Consider the following 20,616-nt stretch of genomic DNA (forward strand, 5'->3'; position numbering starts at 1 on the left):
GAAATGGGAAATTGTGTTTTTTTTATAAAAAAAAAACACACACACACAATTACTTTGTACAATATAATAAATCGCCATGTTATGAGAAGGCCAAGTTGCTAAAAATCACTTGTATAGACTGGATGGTTGGTACAATTAAAAGAATACTTCGATCAGTTTCCATGTTAATTTAAATAGGCAGAATAACATTACCCAATTCGTGCCATACTAGGATTCGTACCTGATTGACCTGGTGGGGGGACTCCAGATGATCCTCTTGGCAGGCATAAAAACACAGTAAGTACTGCTGCTTTGTTTCCTGAGCAAGGCTCAATGGCGATTGGTTTTGGAGAACCCTGAAAGTAGGACAAAAATACATCATTTTACATGTGGAATATTCTCACATGGTATTTTTTGTTTCTTAAATTTGCTCATCCCTGAATATTCCTCATTTTTTAAATATAAAAATGTCTTCTTGTTTTAAATACTTAAAGATAAGGTTTCATTAAAAAAACTTGCTTTATCCAGTTTAAACAGAAAAAAAATGAAAAGACCTAAAAGGAAGAAGGTTAAGTTTCACTTCAGCAATTCAGTAGCAGGTAGTGTTAATTATTAAAACATTCTGATCAGCAATCTGATGTTTCAGCACTACCTATGCTCATGGGATTAGCATCCCTCAACAATTTACAGATAAAATACAGAAGGTATAACAGTATGTTACATTTTCTAAATCAGCTTTAATTGCAACAGAAGTAATGGGGAAAATATTGCTAAAGATAAAATACATTTATTGATTTATTTTCTTTGCATTTTTTCATCAAATATAGGAGGAAAAACCTCTTGGCTAAAATAAAAGGGACAAAATCAAATACAAGTTGGACTAGTAGCAAGTAGCATAAAGGAAGGAAGGTACTCCATTCCCATAAAGCTCATATGGAGAGTGAGAATCATCAGTCTTGATGAAAGTGATAGACTCCACATTTGCTTATTTTCCCAAGAAAACTAGAGGAGCCTTGGTAGAATAGAGAAAAAAAAGTTTTTTTCTGTAATCATTGATCCACCCAGCTTGTGTTATCTGTAGTAGAGATCATATACTGGACAAGGCAACAAGGGTTTTTGTAAAAGTTTGGCTACTTTTTTTCACAATTCGGTACTTGTTGCGGAAAAGAATCATTTGTGCAAAAAAGAAATCTGCATTTATTCCACAACAAATGCCGCAGTCTCCTAAAATGCATAAAAATAATACTAGTTGACTATTTACTCAAAGAGGTGACACAGTATGCCAAGATACCTTTGTTTTCATCCTTTTTTACATCTGTAGCCTGGTTGAAGTACAGTAGAGTCTCACTTATCCAACATAAATGGGCCAGCAGAACGTTGGATAAGTGAATATGTTGGATAATAAGGAGGGATTAAGGAAAAGCCTATTAAACATCAAATTAGGTTATGATTTTACAAATTAAGCACCAAAACATCATGTTATACAACAAATTTGGCAGAAAAAGTAGTTCAATATGCAGTAATGCTACGTAGTAATTACTGTATTTACGAATTTAGCACCAAAATATCACGATGTATTGAAAACATTGACTACAAAAATGCGTTGGATAATCCAGAATGTTGGATAAGCGAGTGTTGGATAAGTGAGACTCTACTGTATAAGCTTTCAGATGACATGACTTCTGTCTCTGTGATACCTCTGATTTCATTTATCTACTTCTGAGAAATTATGATCTCTTTAAGCATTTTCTTTGTTTTCCATTGTAACTATATGTTATTCCTGTGTTAGAAGTCTTTCATTTCAATATTATATGTGGTTTCACATATCAACATAAAGTCCAAGAACATATTTGTCATCGATACAGTGGTTGTACTATTTTTGAAGATGCTATGGATGGAGTTTGGGACTATTTACAAAGAAGTAAGTTTATCTACTACTGGGCTTGAAAATTTGCTTTTTAAGACTGTAAGTAAATGGGGAGCATGTATTATAATTATGTATTACACATAAATTATTATTTTAAAAAGTGGGTGTGTGAAAGAAAAGTAAAATTAAATTGCACAAATAATATTGTTGCAAAAGCTAAGCATTTCTATCACTTGCCTTTAAAATATTTTAAATTAGTCATGTCTCCATATTTTTCATATGATAAATCATATGCATTTTTATTTCAGAGGTTTTAATTGCATACTGAAGATTTTTCTTAAACTGATGTTGTTTAAATAACTTGTCCTGTTCTATTATGTATAAATATTTAGAAAGGAACCCTATCATGCTTTAAGATAAAAAGGGAAATATCCCATTTTTGATTTACAGTTCAAGGTTCTTATAATTTCTTTTGCATTTGCATGAAAAATACAGAATATATATGTGCATTTGTGCACATGTGTGAGAACTATTTTAGGAAAATAAAACTTTATGTTAAAGAGGCTGATGAACTGTTTTGCATAATGGAGGGGGGGAGAGGAATGTTCATTCCCACTGCATAAACCAGGGACTGCCAACTTCAACCAGAGTCCAGTTTTCTAACCCGGACTGTGTATTGGATGGTAGACTGGTAAAAATACAAGAAAATAAAATAATAGAAAAATAAAAGTTAAAAATGGAGAGGAGACATAGTCAAGCATAACCAAAAGTCTACTTCCAGTTATGAAAAATTGGTATTTTTCTTGTTTTAAAATGAAATTGGCAAAGTGCATTTGTAAGCCGCATGAGGCCACACAGCTATTTCTGGAGCTCTGTAAAGCTCAAGGGTCTTTCACAAGAACTGATGACTGATAGATGGACCACCTTAAAAGCCCTAAATGCAATATAGCCCCCTCCCTGGGCTATTTTAGATGCAGGAAAGGTCTTACAACAACTTCCAATTTACATCCTGGTTTTGAAACACCTTTTCTTGGGCCAAAGTATTAAAAATGACCAATTGCAGCTCCTAACAGGTATTCTCTTTAGGAATTTGCTAAATATTTCACGGATACATCATCATCATCATCATCATTATTTAGTAACTTCCAATTTAAGCATGCCATAGAATTGCCTAGAAGAAAATAGCCTGGAAAATTCTAGAGAGGACATACTATTATGTCAGATACACATCAGTGAAACCACAGGTGTGGTCTCAAGGGAACAGGGGTTGCACTGTATTTCAAAAGTATCTGTACATCCAAGATTGAAAAATCAATCAAGTACTTGCTGGAGGCAAAGGATTCCAAACAGGAACATTGACCTTAACATGATACTTTTGAGGGTAATGAGGCTATCACATTCTTATTTTTCAAAATATAATTGGGATTTATAATTGTATAACAGTTCAGAAATTGAAAATTTGGCATTTGATTGTGACATCTACCTTGTTTGGTTGAATTTTTGTGAATTTAATGTTAAAATAATCAGTAATGTCCTTCCCAAGTAAAGACCACTGGGGCATATATAGTTTCAATATCATTAGTATAACAATAGGATAACTTTAGAAATATTATAACTCAAGCTTTCTTATCTATTCCTTTTTGTTATTTGGAAGAAATATTAGTTGTATCATGGCTGCATTGGTGGAAGATGGAAACTTTAACCAATTTCTCCTTTCCCAAACTTCCAAAGAGCTGTTATCCGCAGAAGACAAAACAGGTAAGTACTTTATTTGTAAAATACCTACATAAAATAACAGATTAGCCTTTAAACATATGTATTTGAAACAACTGATTTCCAGGTTGCTGGAACAGAAAAACTTGTCAGCTCCCTTGTGAGGTTGCCATTTGTTTACCAAAACAAGTAGGAAAAGTTGGATTGTGTTAATGCCATTACAGAAACATCGTAAAAAACGTAAAAGAGGTCAATTTAAATACCTATGGGTGCATCCACACAGCACCTAATATGCGCGAGTGCCTGCACTTTTATGTGAGGCATCCAAATGACACCTCGGGTAAAAGCGATTAATTTGACACCTGGAAAGACCTGGTGTCTTTCAGAAGACCCGTGTCTTTCGAGGTGTGGGTTGGGCTTGGGGATCGCGTTGTGTGACTTCCAGTCTCAATCTACACTGCTATTTTGGAATTTTTGGGCTCCCAGTGTCCAAAAAACCCCAGACAGCACCCACCTCTTCCCAAAACCTATTTAAAAAGCCTTAAAAAGAAAAAAAAATACTTATCCAGCTGGTATTTCTCTGCTGCCGGCCCTCTCCTGGTGTGTAGAAATGACACACCAGGAGATGAGGGGAGGAGGAAAATCATTTCTGGTCCCCCCGTTTCCTTGTACATTATTTCTACACACCAGGAAAGGGCCAGCAGCGGGGAAATGCCAGTCGGGCAAGTAGTTTTTTTCTTTTTAAGGCTTTTCTGGGGAGTTTTCTTTTGTGGCTGAGTGCCCTGCAGGAAGGTCTGGAAGGGCATCTGGACACCCCCCCCCCCCCCAGGAAAGTGCAGATGTTGGGCTGGTGTGTGGATGTAATGCGGGCCCAATCAGGTTTTTTAAACCCCATTGGGTGCGCATTAAAATTCTGTCTGGAACCACCTTAAGAGAGTGTTTCTGATTTCTGACATTGACATGAATAAAATATTTTCAAATGACACTAGACTGAAACTTTGAGAAGCTCAGCAATATCTGGTATCTGCATTTTACGCCAATAATCTTTTTTTTTAAAAAAAACATGTTTTGCTTTAAATGTTATTATCATTAATGGTTTTCAGCTGAAGTTCATCTAAAGCACGTACTGCCGGCATTTTCTGTGGGTTTTTGCTTGAGAAAATGTTTTATAGCATGTGAAGCCTGGGAAAGCAGAAGTGCAATCTTAGTGTATATCATTTCAATTTTGTAGCAAGAGACCCAGGCAACATAGAGTAAATGATAATAATTCAGATACCCTTAGGTTTGTCAGTTGTTTAAAGATAAATACATAACCATGAATCAAAGTTATTTCAGTGGGACATGACATGTTCTTTGAAATGTACAGTTTATCATACACTCTCCACAGCTTTTGGGGAAAGAGATAAGGCACATGTTTGTTTGCCCAAAGCACTTAGTAACTGAGATTTATTTACTGGAATTGTTACATTTTGGATGGAAAGAAGTAGTAACTGTTATGCTGTGCCAAAAAAGCAACCACAGACAGCCAGACAGTTAATAAACCATTTGGAATGGATAACATAAAGAAGAAACACTGAACTTATCAAAATAAAGTGAGGTAGTTTTTGTTTATCAAAATTAATAACTGTGAAACTCTGCAAACAGCAGCAGCATTTTTCTGGATCCAAATTTAGCACATTTCATTTCATGTTATTTCAATGGCACCACAGTTAAGTAAATATCTAATCGTCTCGCACTGTCAAAAGAGATTTAATTTTTATTGGATTGTGTCTGTATATTATGGTGAAAATATTTTTTTTCACCCTGAAAAGTCAGTATGAATCATAGAGGACAACTAATTGGTATACAAACTTCATGGATTATATGTTTTCACATTTTTTTCTAAAGTTGAAAAGATGCTTTGTGTGTGTATGTATAGTATGTGTGTTTCCTATTTTCAGTTATTTTAAAGGAAAAACTTATGGCAAGAAAATCTAATCTCTCTTCTTCTTTCTAATTGTTGATTATGCAGACCATTCTTATGCCACAAATATTTTACTATCAGAGTTGAGACCATAAATGATCAGGAATTGAATACAACCCTTTGGATATCATAGTTCCACCTAATACTAGAGCCAGAAGCATCACGTGTAAGGGGCCAATTGTCTACATTGTTTTGCTTTTAAAACTAAAACGTTATCTTTTATCTTGGAATAATATTTCACTAAAAATGAAAATGGAGAATGGGACTTTTCAGGTTTTTTTATTTAAAATAAATGATATAAATAAAACACTATGGCTCCATCTATACTGCCATATAATGCAGGTTGAAATTGCATGATACGATCAGTGCAGATTTAGATAATGCAGTTAACTGCATTATATGAGTCTACACAGACTATATAATGTAGTTTCAAGCTGCATTATAATGCAGTGTAGCTGGGACCCACGTTTCTGGCTTAGTGATCTGCAAAGTGCTTTACATCACAATTGAAATAAACATATAGTAGGGCTTATGTAAAATGCACTAAGCAGAGAAGTAATTGCAAATATCAGTTATGCATTTTCTTGTCTCTGTCAGTTGTTGATTCAGTCCCACAAATAAAGTCATTCAGTTATGTCCTATCATATGGTGTTTATATGTAAACCGTGTTGCAGCAATGCTAATAACCTTATGAGAGTTTAAATATATAAACTCTCAATGGTGTGCCTTGAGACTACCAACCTCTTTCAATGTATTCGTTTCCAGGTTATTCTGTTTAAAAGATACATTTCAAAAGGCTGTGAAGTTTCTGACATGTAAATCTTATTGTGTAATCCTTCAACAGGGACCAACAACACTTGCCATTCACCCTTTCCCCATAAGTGAATGGAGAAATTTGCAGCTTATGACCTTATCAAATGGGTGGCTTGGGGGATGAAGCTGGGCACTGCCCCATGGTTTCTCCTGCTGTCCCCAGGCTTCTGGATCTCTGTGTGATGAGGTCCTTGGATGAATGTTTGTATAACCTCAATTCTTATATTTCATAAAACCACTGCTTCATCATCAAAATCCCATGTCTACAGTTTAGACCACATTTCAGACAATCATAGCAGAAGGAAAAAAATAGCACAGATTTCACAGTCACTGGTTAGATGACTTGGACAAAGCACAGATCTGCTACAGAGACTTTATGATTAGTGGAAGAACTTGATGTATATGTTTCGGGTCAGGGCAAAACAATATTATTCTCTCATCATCATATCAAGTCACTTCCATTTGATTGTATCAGCAGGATCAGTCTTTTGATGCCGACTTGACTAATGTGCAAGAAGGCGGGGGAGTTTGTTTGCTTTAAGATAATTTAAACTCAGTTCAAGAAGATTTACCTAATCCAGCTGGGGGCAAATATATATATAACAACAACAGCATGAGGAAACAGATGCTCAAATAGGTGCTTCAGTGTTCCTAGCAATCCTGAAACATGACTTGTAACACACTTGGTTCCATTCAGAAAATTAGTTACAGTTGTGCTTTCCTTTCCACATTTCCTTTCCCTCTTGACTTATGGTTTGTTTTTGGAGAAGAATGAGTAGATTAGGGTAAGAATTAATAAGATTCTTTAAAATATTTACTGTCTTCAGAAAGTGAAATGCATTGAATGTGTGAAAGGTTGCCTGCTAATTTATATTCCAAGGAAAAGAGAAGTCATTTTGTTTAAGTACTTGGCTATATATTTCTGGGCACTCATTTGAAAGCTAGGTGCATCTAATTTTTAAAAGTGCATTATTATGCCATAAAGACAAATAGATCATGAAAGACTAAATGGCTGGCATCTCATGCCAAAAAAGCAATTAGAAAATTGGATCAAGGAATTAATGTGGGTATGTTACACCTGTCAGCAGTAATAAGTATTTTGACATGAGCAGAATAAAATTTGTCACAGTACACAAACACAGATCTGATGAGCAAAGTATTTAAAATGCAAACAACTATACATTAATCACTTCGGTGTTGCCAGACTAAAACATCTGAATGCTATTCTTATCACAGTTTGCCTATAAATAAAAGTGACTCTCTGAGCAGCTGGAATAAGTTACTCCTTTACAGATAATTATAATTTACACTAATGTAAATTAATTTTTTCACCTCAACTGAAATAAAGATGATTGCTTTGTACACAAACAATCAAGTATGTTCATTTGAAGCAATTAACACAGCGATCTTACATCCTCACAGCTGCTTCTTACAGTTCTGTTGGTGACAACCCAAGGCATTCCCCTCATCCCTGGAAGAACTGAGTGAAAATGAACAGGAATATAACTAGTTTTAGTATTAGTAAGACAGAAATCTCTCAGGGTACATCTACACTGTAGAATTAATGAAGTCCAACATTGCTATATAACACTATAATTGCGAAGTTCAAACTAGGATTAACTCAAGCAATTCCAGATTTCAATCTGCCAAGGTGGCTAGTTGCAGCTTTCCATCTTTCAAAGCACCCCATGTTTGGAAATCCTGCCCCAAATTATTAGCTCTACAGTTATTGTTAATTATTCAATACCATTTCTGTTGGCTCAATTATTTCACTGAAATAAAAGGAAATTCCATGAATAATTTAAGCATTAATGAAATTATTACACAAACACTTCCACCAAAATAAAATCTATGCTTCAGGAGGAATAGTCTTCAGAAAATATTGCAGTAGAATATTGCAGTAAGAATATCTGTTGGTTAATTTGTGTATGTGCATTTACACACACACATAAACCACACTACTTTCTCCACAAACATTCAATAAGCTTCCTTTCCTTTATAATGATCCCATGTACAATGGGACACTCGAGGATGAACTTGAACACTATCAAAGTTTTTGCATTCCTTCACTGCAGTGCTTTCCAATTGAGACTCTCACAGTGATTTACAACTTTAATTAATTAAACTCCACCACCCCCTATGTGGTAGGTAAGCAAGCATTATTATCTATTTTGGAATAGTGATCTACTGGCAGGACTCTCTCCCTAGGTTTCTTAAAATGCTGCCACCAAATTGAAGGGAGAATTGAGCTAATTTCCTTTCTTCCACAGCTAACGTACTCTTGCCAAGGAGGATTTATCCTCAGGGTTCATAAAATTATATCAAAGAAGCACATTATGTTCCCTTTCCAAAACCCACTGAGACTTTATAGGAAAGTGCAACCACACAGAATAGCGATGAAAGCAGTAAGCTCTTTTAGATATTTCACTCTTCAGAAACCACAACACAACAGATTTCAACATAGAATGATGACTTCCAATCTGCTCCACATATTTCTATCCAGCAAGAATAAAATTCTTACTGCAGGACAAATAGACGGAACTGGCAACAATTCCGTTTATGACAAAGACAGTCAAATATGATCCTCTCAGGCATGATCATGAACAGATACATTTTTAAAATCATTTTACTACAAAGCCAGGCAAAAAAGAAAAGTCTAGAAAGAACTAGAGGAAGGTTAGCTGCCAAAAATTATGTGGGGTGGGAACAGATGGGTATAGTATGGTGAAGAAACATTGATAGTACAGGGACCATAGGCATAGAAATGCAGAGTCCAATGGTTGGTTGATACCAAAGAGAAAGGTATCTTGAAGCCACTGGTGGATAATAATGCTATCATATAGAAGCATGCCTAGAAAATGTAGAATTCAACATAGAGAGGAATACAAAAAATGACAAGAGAATATAATAAAACAAATTTCCTAAAGATAATCAGCAGAACAGGAAAAATGCAAGCTTGGCAATATTTTTCAAACCGCTAATAGCACCAGCATATTACATTACTTTGAGCTATAAATTCTATACTGACGTTTTAGGCAACTGAAAGTTGGAAAAACATGTGCAAAAGCAATAAAGGCGTAAGTGAATGTTCAGCACCCTTGAATTCTCTGCAGGCAGATCCAGATTTGCTGTCTTATTCTCCATAATATTTTGGCCTTAGAAATATGAAAAAGCATACAGCATAGTGAATCTTAAGAAGAAATGTGCGAATAATAGAAAAGCTATTACTATTCAACTATAGATGTCAGAAAAGAAATCAATGAGATATTTCTGACACACTGAGGAGCAAAACGTCACTGACTTTAGTCACCATTGAATTCCCGTTATCCCAGAAGTTTAATAATCAGTGCACAAAAGTACATCTACAAGGAGCGTCATGTAAACATGATCCTGTTCCACCCAATATAGGGGATATTTTATATATATATATATATATATATATATATATATATATATATATATATATCTTATATATGGTTTAATAGCTGTTCAATTGGAAACTGTCCAGACCATTTGAATTATTGAACTGTAATCACTGTGACCAATTTTAAATTTCACATCATCCTCAGCATTGATAAGACTGTTTCTGTGGAGTGCCTGCAGAAAGCTCAGCACATACATTATGTCTCTGATTCACTACCCTGGCAAAAAGTGCCTATAGGAAAGAATGATGATAGAAATGAACAACTTGGCTTTATTTATCAACTGGTCCTTGTCATCTTGTAGGCATGTAAACCATCACTTATTTTATTTTTGTAGGCAAAAATTAATTATAGTGAGGCAAGGATGATGTGTGAAGGAAACCTATTTGATGACTTCCATGCTCAGAGACCATGGAGATCACACCCCAAAATACAGCATGTGATGAAGTAGCAAAATGATTTCATGAGTGCTTATTAAGAGTCTGTTGTTTACCTTAGAATTAGTTCAGGCAATGTTGGCTTTCGAGGGAGAAGTTTGGTCTGAGTTCTTTGGTTCCTGTGTCAAGTCCTAGTTTTGGATTTAAATATCCTGGAAAGTCTATATTCTTATTCTACAATTTCTGCTCAAGTTTTCTAAGAATACCTTCTGTTTATGGATTTATGATGTACTTGTGTTTTTTTGGCTATTCCTGGACTGTATTACTTTGGATTTTTATGAGACATTTAGATTCCTGTGTGGATATCTTCTATTGATAAGCCTTTTTGGGATCATACATCTTCTTTCTTTATCACATATCCTAGTGTACATGTTCAGCTCATGTATAAGTCATGGTTAGGTTTGGGATCAAAACTATAAATTTTGATAATTGATGGATAAGTTGAGCACTATTACATGGAGATGGGAAAGCACAAGTGCCACCTCAGGAGGTCACTGCCATTCTCCCACTCAGATATTCAAAAAGGCAAGCAGTATGGTGTGTGTGTGTGTGTGTGTGTGTGGGTAGAGGATGCAGTACTTGTGTTGCACCCCTAGGCTACGGAGGCACCTCAAAACTACACTGGAGCCCCAGAATATAAGCAAGCAAGCTGTTTATTGAAGATTATATGTAAGCAATAGCAAATCAAAGTTTCAAGTCAACAAGAGTCCACAAGAACAAAGTATTAGAAAATCCTGAAGAGTCTATAAAAATTACTCCAAGAACATAGTCCAAACTGGATATCAAAGTCAGTCTCAAGAAAGGTGTCACAAATAGTCCGAACAAGATTTTAAGGATTAATCCAATGCATAAGTCAAACTGGAGACACAAGAAGCAAAACTGGAATATAGGAAAAGAACTCCAAATTAGTCCAAGGTACAGAGTCAATGCTGAAACTCAAAGCAAGGGTCTTGGCTGGAACACAAGCAAGAGTCTTGGCTGGAACAGAAATCCAAACTGCAAAAGTACTGAAACATTCAACTGGATACACAGGAACAAGCAAGGCTGGAACATGAATCAAGATACAAGGCTGCAGGAATACACAGGAACACAAAACAAAGATCTTCCTCTCTTGGATTTGCAAAGTTACTACCTCTGACTGTGTCAGAGAAAGCAACCCTTTTTAAGGGAAATTCAAGGTCCCTTTCCATGAGAAAGTTGCTCATTATTTCATTTCAAAAGCAAGTGTCTACTCCTTCTAACGTACTCCCTTTCTGAGTTATCGCTCTCCTCCTGGCAAGCTCATTATCCCTCTCCGTCTTATCACTTCCAGCATCTGAACTAAAATGTCCATCTGGCACCAGGAGATCCTATCTTGACTGCTTTGAGGAATGCAGTTCAAACTGCCTACTTGCAACCATTCTGTCTCTGGTCCCAGAATTCACTGGGACAAACTCTGGCTGCATCTCAGGCTCAAACCCAGAGTCCTCTGGCAAAGCAGATGGAGGGAAAAACTCTGACCACACCTCTGACAAGGCAGATTCAGGGACAATCACAGGCTGAACAGGGCCAACCTCAGGCTCACCTGACAGCTCAGATGGAGGCTGGGCTACGACAACTTGTTTAGGCTCTCCTAAAATGAACTAAGGTCTTGCCTTTCCCCGCTTTAGTCAGAGAAAGGGGTGATTCATATATGTGTTGATTTTTTACTCAATTTCTTGAGTTATACATGAGTGTATACAGTATATGTGTAGGAGGACCAAAAGACCAACTGCATATGAACAAATACAAAAGCAGTCATTTTGTAGTGATTTCACAAGGTTGTTGTGTTTTGTTTGTCTCCTTTTGTGTTAATTTATGAATGTCAACAAAAACACACATTTCTGTCAGAGCACCATCTCCTTCCAAACAAATTCATCTTGCTTCTCCAGACAATTGGAAAGTGGCTCTGATATGAATTCTCTGTGAGTGGTCACACACGAAAGGACCTTTTAGGCACTACATGAAAACTTCACAGCTCTCTTTTTCAAAAAGCTCATTTGCCTCCATCAGGTCTTGCCTTCCAGAAACCTATGAACACCCTCTTGTTCCAGAAATAGGGACTAAAAGCAATTTTGTTGGACCTGACAGTCTCATTTTTCTGAGATTTGCTACATGAAAAAACCCTTCTGGCCTTGAAATTTCAAGCATCTTACAGGATACTTCTGAGAAAAAGAGTGCATGCTAAACTTTTTAGCAGAAACTGTTCTCAAATGGAGGAAGGATGCACAAACATAGTTTGATCGTGTATAAAACTGTGTAAGTCGGTAGATCATGGAAATAAATAGGCAAAAGAGGAACCATGAGTTAAAATATGCAAGAATTCAGGAAGAAAAGACAAAGTCCTGAAATCCAGAACAAAACAAGGTCAGAAATAGGCTGGAGGTAGGATTTGGAGAAACTAAATGAAACTAAGAACCTCCTCAAATGGGGGGAGGGGCAGGGCGAATCATCTTCTTACTGTAGTGTTTAGTTCCATTGTGTTTAAAAAGAGATTAAATTATTATCCACACCCCATCAGACACTCTTCCTTTCTCCTGAAATGATCCATATTCTTTCCAATCATATGAACTGGTGCATTCCCTTTCCACTTCCCATTCCCTTTTTAAATCGGGGTAAACTTTGAAATCAGGGAACTTTGTACTTCCTATAGTTGGTTTGTTTAAAAATAATTAATTTAAAAATTAAAAAGCTAGCAATATTGCAATCTCAAAAGCTAAGATTACTATGGAGAAAAGTCAGCAAAAGCAAAGTGGTGATATCTAAGGTAAAGGTAAATGTTTTCCCCTGACATTCAGTCCTGCAGTTGAAGAGTATAGAGACTGACGCTATGTGTAGTTAACAAAAGAATTAGTGTTATAAAAATGGAAATTGCATCAAAATGTGTTCTGTCCAAGGTTTTAGTCTACCAGGTCTGAGGTCCTCAAGATGCTCCACTTTTCCTTGTTTCTCCTAATTTTTTAGAGTCTTCTACATCACATAAGGCTATAGGTATTGTATATGCTTATTCTGTATTGATTTGTTTCAGTTTGAGGTTTTTTCTGCCCCCTAAGATATTTTTCAGCTCATAAAACAAGGTAGTCCCACCTCACTTTTTATTGGTCCTGTATGGGTTCAATCTCATGAAGTATTTTTAAGTGTACATACATTGAATTTTATTTTTTTCTGGTTGACTTGAAAAATCAAGCAGAAAAGTAGTATAAAACACATTTTAAAACAAATGCAAACAGAAGATCTCTCTTTTTTATAAAATAATATTTAGCTAGCTTGTTAAAAATGTGGTCCTTTGAGACTTTCTTGATTTTCTATATCTCCTTCACTGGAGTGCTGAACAAGCATCGTACAGTAATAGCTATATCTCACATTATGGAGTTGCTTTGCACATTTATCTTATTAATGAATAGCACTTTAGGTACTATAGATGTTAGCCAATTTGCACATGTCCTTCCTTAAAAATAAGACCCAGCTAGTTAACTAACCAACTGTAAACAGAATGGTTGCATACGATATTTCACTATTGGCTTAGCAATACTGTTATGCTGTTCTCACAGACTTCTGGGGAGATACCCTTTTCACTACCATGCCAAGATTAATGTGAGAATCAAAGAATCTCACAGTCAAATATGAATTAATATCATTTTTAATTCATTCATTCAAAGTCATTTTTATTAAGGGAGGACAGCACTGTCCTAAAACATTTGGCACTTCCTGATTCTAAGCACTTAACACATACTGTGATGCATTCCATATCTATTATGAATGACAGTAGAGAAAGTAATGTATTTCAGTAATGGAAAGTAATAAAAGACAGTAGAAATATTCCATTTCAAAGAGTAACTTACTTTAAATTTATTATAGGTTATTGTAGGCTGCTACTTTAGAACATGTACTTTTTCATGGTCAAGGGCAGTTTAAATAAATATATGCGCTCTCTTTATGTTATATTTTGTTTAAAAATATCAGCCCAATCAAAATCCATCGAAATTTCCCTCAAATGTATGTTTCAATCTTATGGTTGGATTTAATATGGAAGGGTGAAGTAAAGATTTGCACTTGCAATGCCTTTATAACACTATGTTGGGCAGGCCCGGCCCAACACGGCACGCTGGCCACGCCCCCGCGTTGGGCGCCACCTTCCCAGGGGCGCTATTGAACCCCTGGGAGGCGGGGCCACACCTGGTGGAGGCGGGGCCATGTGACGTGGAGGCGTGGCCAACTCTGGCCCCGCCTCCCGCGGGGCGCACCATAGCGCAGCCAGGCCAGGGCACACCCCGCGGGAGGCGGGACCGGCCACGCCTCCCATGGCGCACGCCCGCTGCAGCGGGAGTCCTTTCAGGCTGCGGCCTGGAAGAAATCCTGCTGCAGCTTGGCTGCGCCAGGGCGCACCCCGCGGGAGGCAGGACCAGCCACGCCTCCCACGGCGCGCGCCCACTGCAGCAGGAGTCCTTTCAGGCTGCGGCCTGGAAGAACTCCCTGCTGCAGCTTGGCTGCGCCAGGGCGCGCCCCGCAGGAGGCGGGGCCATGTTTGGCCCCGCCTCCCGCGCCGCGCACCCTGGCCCCGCCTCCCATGCCGCCCGCGCCGCGGGAGGCGTGGCCGCCCGGCGTTGGAGGCGGGGTTAGGGCGCGGGGGCGGGGCCAGTCCTGGCCACGCCTCCTGCGGCGCAGGGGAGGGGGCGCAAAAATTTTTTGCGTACCCCTTCAAATTTCCTCGGGCCCGGTCCTGATGTTGGGAGTAGGCAAGGTTGGCCCATTCCCACCCTGCAATTTTTAGAAGCCTCTGAGAGTATCAGTTTTAAATGAAAACCACTTTGAGGTCTCACACAAGCCTACACAAATCTGAAAAAAAACCTCAAAATCAAAATGAGAAATTGACTTTTGTCACTTTCTGCTTTGAGATTTATTTATTTATGACCATTTCCATGCCTATTGCACTGTATGAAATATTATGAAAGCTAAAAATTTCTCTTGGACCATCCGAAGCTCCCCACCCCATTTTATATAAATTCAATGGGGCAGATAGTCACTTTCCTAATACCTGGTCCATAGAATATTGCAGTTATTATGGCAATATTTAAGTAGCAATACTGAAGCTGTTGGACCAAATAACAGCCTATTTCTAGTAACAGAAAATGAATACTGCATATGCTATCGGAATCTGTAATTTTGTTATGCAGATTTAACTTGAGAAAACTCAGTACCGTTGGCTTTGTATGGTGAGTGTTTTCTTTGAACAGGTATTCCCTCCTTATTCCCTTCCATAACATAAAGTGTTTTCAGAACACTTTTTGATATTAAAAAGGGTATCCTGTTTGTCATTCTATGTTGCACATCAAACTGTGTGATGGGCAGAATTGCTGTTCTAGAATTGCAAAATCCAAAATGCAATTGGACAAACATCTTGTTGGACTAGAAGACCTAGGGCCAGAGAAAAGAAATGTTATTGATGTTGTCTTAACTGCAGGTTTTTCAAATCACATTGTTTAACAGAGGGCACTTCCAGACAGGGCCAAAATCTGTGTCAAAGTGGGTTTTTAAAACCCTCATTGGCACAAATTCCCACCCCCACCCCACCCCCCCAAAAAATGGGCTTTCCCAGGGAGGGGATTGCCTAGATACCATCCCAGTAACTACTGGGATGGCATCCGGCCACCCTGAAGTCTCCCCAAACAAGTCTTAAAAAAATTTTTAAAAAATGTATGAGGCTGCTATTAAGGCGGTCCTTCAGTCTTCTTGGCACGTAGAAATGATTGTGCCAGGAGACCGGGGGGGGGGATCACTCCTCACTCCTGGAGCATCATTTCTATGTGCCCAAAGGACTGAAAGACCATCGTAGTGGCGGCCTAATAAGTTTTTATAATTTAAAGCTTGTTTTGGAGGGCTTGGGGAGAGGGGGGAGTGCCATCCCGCACCTTTGGGCTCCAGGAGCCCAAAAGATGCAAGATGGCTGTGGGGACTCACCCCTCCAGGTAGTTCCTGGTGATCCTGGTATTTGGGCCTGAGTCCCCACAGGCCCAATACCCCATTAGACCCAGACCTTTCAGGAAGGCCTAGATCTAACGGGGTATCTAATTAATTCGGATTAAACCAGGGAAACACTGGTTTGATCCAAATTAATTCAGTTTTATTGGAGGCATCGTTTGGACGCCTCGGGTAAAACTGAGACAGATCTTGATTTAAAGGCCTGTCTGGATAGGCCCAGAGTCAGAAGAGAAAAAAAATGAATATTTTAATGTACTCAGATACATGTACTGAGATACATTTTACTTGAATAAAACTGTCAGGACCCAGGCTGCAGAACACCAATAACCATGCGCAGAGGCCAGACTCTATCTAATATCTTTATTAAAGAAATATATAAAAACAATAAAAACAAGTGAAGAATATAGTTCAGAAGCAGACCTTTCAGATGAGGTCAAATATAGTCCAGTAATGTATTGTCCAATATAAGATATTAGAGTTCAAAGTTTTAATCCACTTGACGAAACACACACTTTGCCAAGCAATAGTGTGGGGAAATGACAGAGTCTTTAAAGTCCAATGTAGCTTGACAACAAGGCTGGAAAATAAACTTGATTCTTGGCTAGATCAAAGACTTGAAACGAGGCAAACATGAAGCATGAAACAAAGTCCGTGGCAAAACGTGAAACAAGGCAGGCTTGAAACTTGATCCGGGAAGCAAGGAACTGGGGTTACGAAGTCCACACACGATCTATCTCCTCAAGCTGATCAATTGACTCCGCAAAGTTCCCCTTGCGACAAACACCTATATTGGGTCTCGTTTTCCCGCCAACAGAACACTTTCCCTAGAGAACGAGAAGCGAAACCCAACTCTGTCCAGATGCATGACTCCTTAGAATTTCCCAAGGGAAGCAGAGCTAATCAGCTAGTTGTTTGGCAGCGATTCTCAGGCTCCGGCGATTAGCCTCTCTGACTCCTCTATCTCTAGTATAATTGTCCCTCCGGGAAAACGGGGGGGGGGGAGTTCTGCCCAAGGCCTGTTTGGCTGAATTCTTGAGGGCAAACATCCTCCAGGTGGAGAGGCTCCGGCTCTGGCTGAACCGGCAAAAATCCCTTGTTTTCCTCTTCGTCTGCCACAATAGTACTAGGAACAGGACTACAAGGCCCATGAGTCATCACAAAAACAATCTTTCTCTCAGATGGTATGCAGATACAACAGTTGACAACTATTTTAAAATAGTAATGTTTTCAGCTGCTGGTTGGGAGATTCTCACAGTTACATGTTGCTCCACCACTAAAGTGGATAATTTCTATGGGAGGAAGAAAGTCACTTTAATGACATGAAGCACTTGGAGGGCTTTCTATTCTGAACAGAAAACAAGGCTCCTTGCACCACTAGGAGCAGCATTCAGTTCATGTTGGCTGAGTGAATCACTCTCAACTAGGGTTGTAGGAGCCTCCGGTGGCCTAGGGGATAAAAGCCTTGTGACTTGAAGGTTGGGTTGCTGACCTGAAGGCTGCCAGGTTCGAATCCCACCCGGGGAGAGCGTGGATGACCTCCCTCTATCAGCTCCAGCTCCATGCGGGGACATGAGAGAAGCCTCCCACAAGGATGGTAAAACATCAAAACATCCAGGCGTCCCCTGGGCAACGTCCTTGCAGACGGCCAATTCTCTCATTCCAGAAGCAACTCCGGTTGCTCCTAACACGAAAAACCCCCAAAAAACTAGGGCTGTATCAACACTGCAAAATTACAGCAGTTTGGCATCATGTTAACCACAAACACTACAGAATTCTGGGATTTATAGTTTTGTGAGGTATGTATCATTCTATGTCAAACCGTTCTGGCACCACAACAAATTACAAATCACACAAGACGGGGCTGAGGCAGTTAAAGAGATGTAAAATTGCTATAATTCTGCAATGTGGATGAACTATAGGGCTCTTTCTCATTACACAATTATTACATTATGGCCCCATTAGTTGTAGTTTGGGAAGGCATGGGATGGTTTTGGATGAAAATTGCAAATATCCCAGCCGAAAGTGCAAATCACTTGATTCCAGGGGATGTTGCCATGGCAGTGAAAGTGGAATCATAGCACTAGTATTGCATAGTGTGAAGTCAGTGTCACCTATGGAACATCTGTAATAATAATAATAATAATAATAATAATAATAATAATAATAATTATTATTATTATTATTATTATTTTATTTTTATATCCCGCCTCAAATCCCTGAAGGGACTCGGCTTGGTTTACATGGGGCCCAAGCCTAGTGGAACAAAATTAAAGTGGTTCTTTAAATAAGTGTACTGTGATATTTCAGCCACAGTAGTGACACCTCCTGCCAATGACACTTGTAAATTACCCATCACTCCACCATGGCTAGAGTGAAATATCCCCATAGTTTTGTCAGTGTGTCTAGTATCCAAGGTCCTATGCTGCCCTAGGGGAAAAGACCTTTGTTTTAAAGTTTTTAAAAAAATTGAATCTTGTCTCTGTCCACCTTGTAGATTTAACATAAGCTCTGGTAACACTCCCATCTCCTACATAGTCTATTAATAATAGGAAATGTTATTCATCTTGTTCCTAAGAGAAACAGTGACAGTAATTTGTCACTGTTTTATTATTGTTGTGAGCCGCCCCGAGTCTCCTCGAGGAGATGGGGCGGGATATAAGAATAAATTTTTTATTATTATTATTATTATTATTATTATTATTATTATTATTATTATTATTATATAAACATTATTATGTTCCTCAGCAGAAGGAATGGCATCCCCATCCCACAGAAAAGTAGCTTAATTTAAATATTGATATTCCTTGTAACATTACCTTAGAGTTACATGAGAGAAAGCAACAACAGAAAAAAATCATAGTTCACAGATCTCAAATGAAAGCCCTCTTACAAATAGTTTCTAGGGACTATCAGTTAAGGGGAGCTGTACTGTACTCCAAACAAGTAACCCTTCAAAGCTCTGTCCTTTGTATAAGTCTGTCTAAACCAGTGGTTCTCATCTTGTGGGTCCCCAGATGTTGTGGCATTCAACTCCCAGAAATCCTAACAGCTGGTAAACTGGCTGGGATTTCTGGGAGTTGCAGGCCAAAACACCTGGGGATCCACAGGTTGAGAACCACTGGTCTAAACCCTGTCTTGCATTTGTAAAAAAAAAATATTCATCTGTCTGTGAACGTCTGGCTTCTGTCTGCAGCTGCTCTCCTCAGATGTGGCCAGTTGCAAACCAGGAACTACAATATTTCTCAATACTAGATCCGCAGCCAGTAGTGACATCAGCTACTGGTATTACAGGACACTAAAGACCAGCTGCCTTTAGTAAAAACAGATTGGAAATCTGCAAATATCTCACATTTGAAGAATACATTCTATGACCATTACAAAAAAAAATGTTTGATGACTTGAATAAACTTGGCAGGTATCACTACGTTTCTGTGTTGTTTTGTTTTGTTTCAGCTGAACTGGCTACACCAGCGATTGCAGTGATGTAATTGCTAGGACCGGTGCCTGGAGTGAGCGCTATATTTCAACTAATTAGTCCCACATCATGCTGTAATTAAGCCGTAAGGTGCAAAGAATGCAAGCTTAGTCAACAAAATCAGAGCAACGTGATGAAACAAAAACAAACAAAAACAGCATTCCAAGCCAAGTAAAAGGAAAGAGGCAGCAACCCTGCCGTAACCTAAAGATACATCTCCACTGGAGAATTAATGCCATTTGATACCACTTTAACTGCCATCACTCAATGCTATGACATCATGTGAGGTTTAGTTTGAAAAGGTCTTTAGCCTGCTCCGCTTGTGCCTCACCAAACTGCACATCCCAGGATTCCATAGCACTGAACCATGGCAAAGTGATGTTAAACGGCATTATTTCCACAGTTTAGATGTATCCCTAGACCAGGGGTCCTCAAACTTTTAAAGCAGAGGGCCGGTCCACAATCGTTCAGACTGCTGAGGGGCCGAATTATCATTTGGGAAAAAAAACGAACAAATTCCTGTGCACACTGCACATGTCTTATTTGTAATGCAAAACAACAACAACAATGAAAGAACAATACAATGTTTAAAAATGAAAACGATTATAACCAACATAAACCTATCAGGATTTCAATGGGAAGTGTGGGCCTGCTTCTGGCCAATGAGATAGTCAAGTTAAGTAGGATTGTTGTTGTTGTGTGCCTTCGAGTCATTTCAGACTTTGGGCGAGCCTAAGTCTAAAATTATTTATTTATTCATTTACTACATTTATTTATTACATTTATATCCCGCCCTTCTCACCCCGAAGGGGACTCAGAGAAGCTGTATGTATGTACATACAATATATTATTGCTATATTATTAGCATAGCACAATATTAGCATTATATATTACTATATTGAACTATACCACCATATTGTAATATATGTAATATATAATGTATAATTAAT

General features: G+C 38.3%; 1 protein-coding gene across 3 annotated transcripts in view; it reads right to left on the bottom strand.

Annotated features, from left to right (window-relative positions):
• Positions 1 to 20,616, bottom strand: part of atrnl1 (attractin like 1) — a 786,325-nt gene that overhangs the window by 123,367 nt on the left and 642,342 nt on the right. For all 3 annotated transcript variants that reach the window (XM_003223502.4, XM_062977302.1, XM_062977301.1), the window contains one exon: positions 221 to 335. In XM_003223502.4, coding sequence (XP_003223550.3) covers positions 221 to 335 — 115 coding nt within the window. The remainder of the gene's footprint in view (positions 1 to 220; positions 336 to 20,616) is intronic.

This window comes from Anolis carolinensis, chromosome 3 (genome assembly GCF_035594765.1).
Source record: "Anolis carolinensis isolate JA03-04 chromosome 3, rAnoCar3.1.pri, whole genome shotgun sequence".
NCBI classification, from domain to species: Eukaryota; Metazoa; Chordata; class Lepidosauria; order Squamata; family Dactyloidae; genus Anolis; species Anolis carolinensis.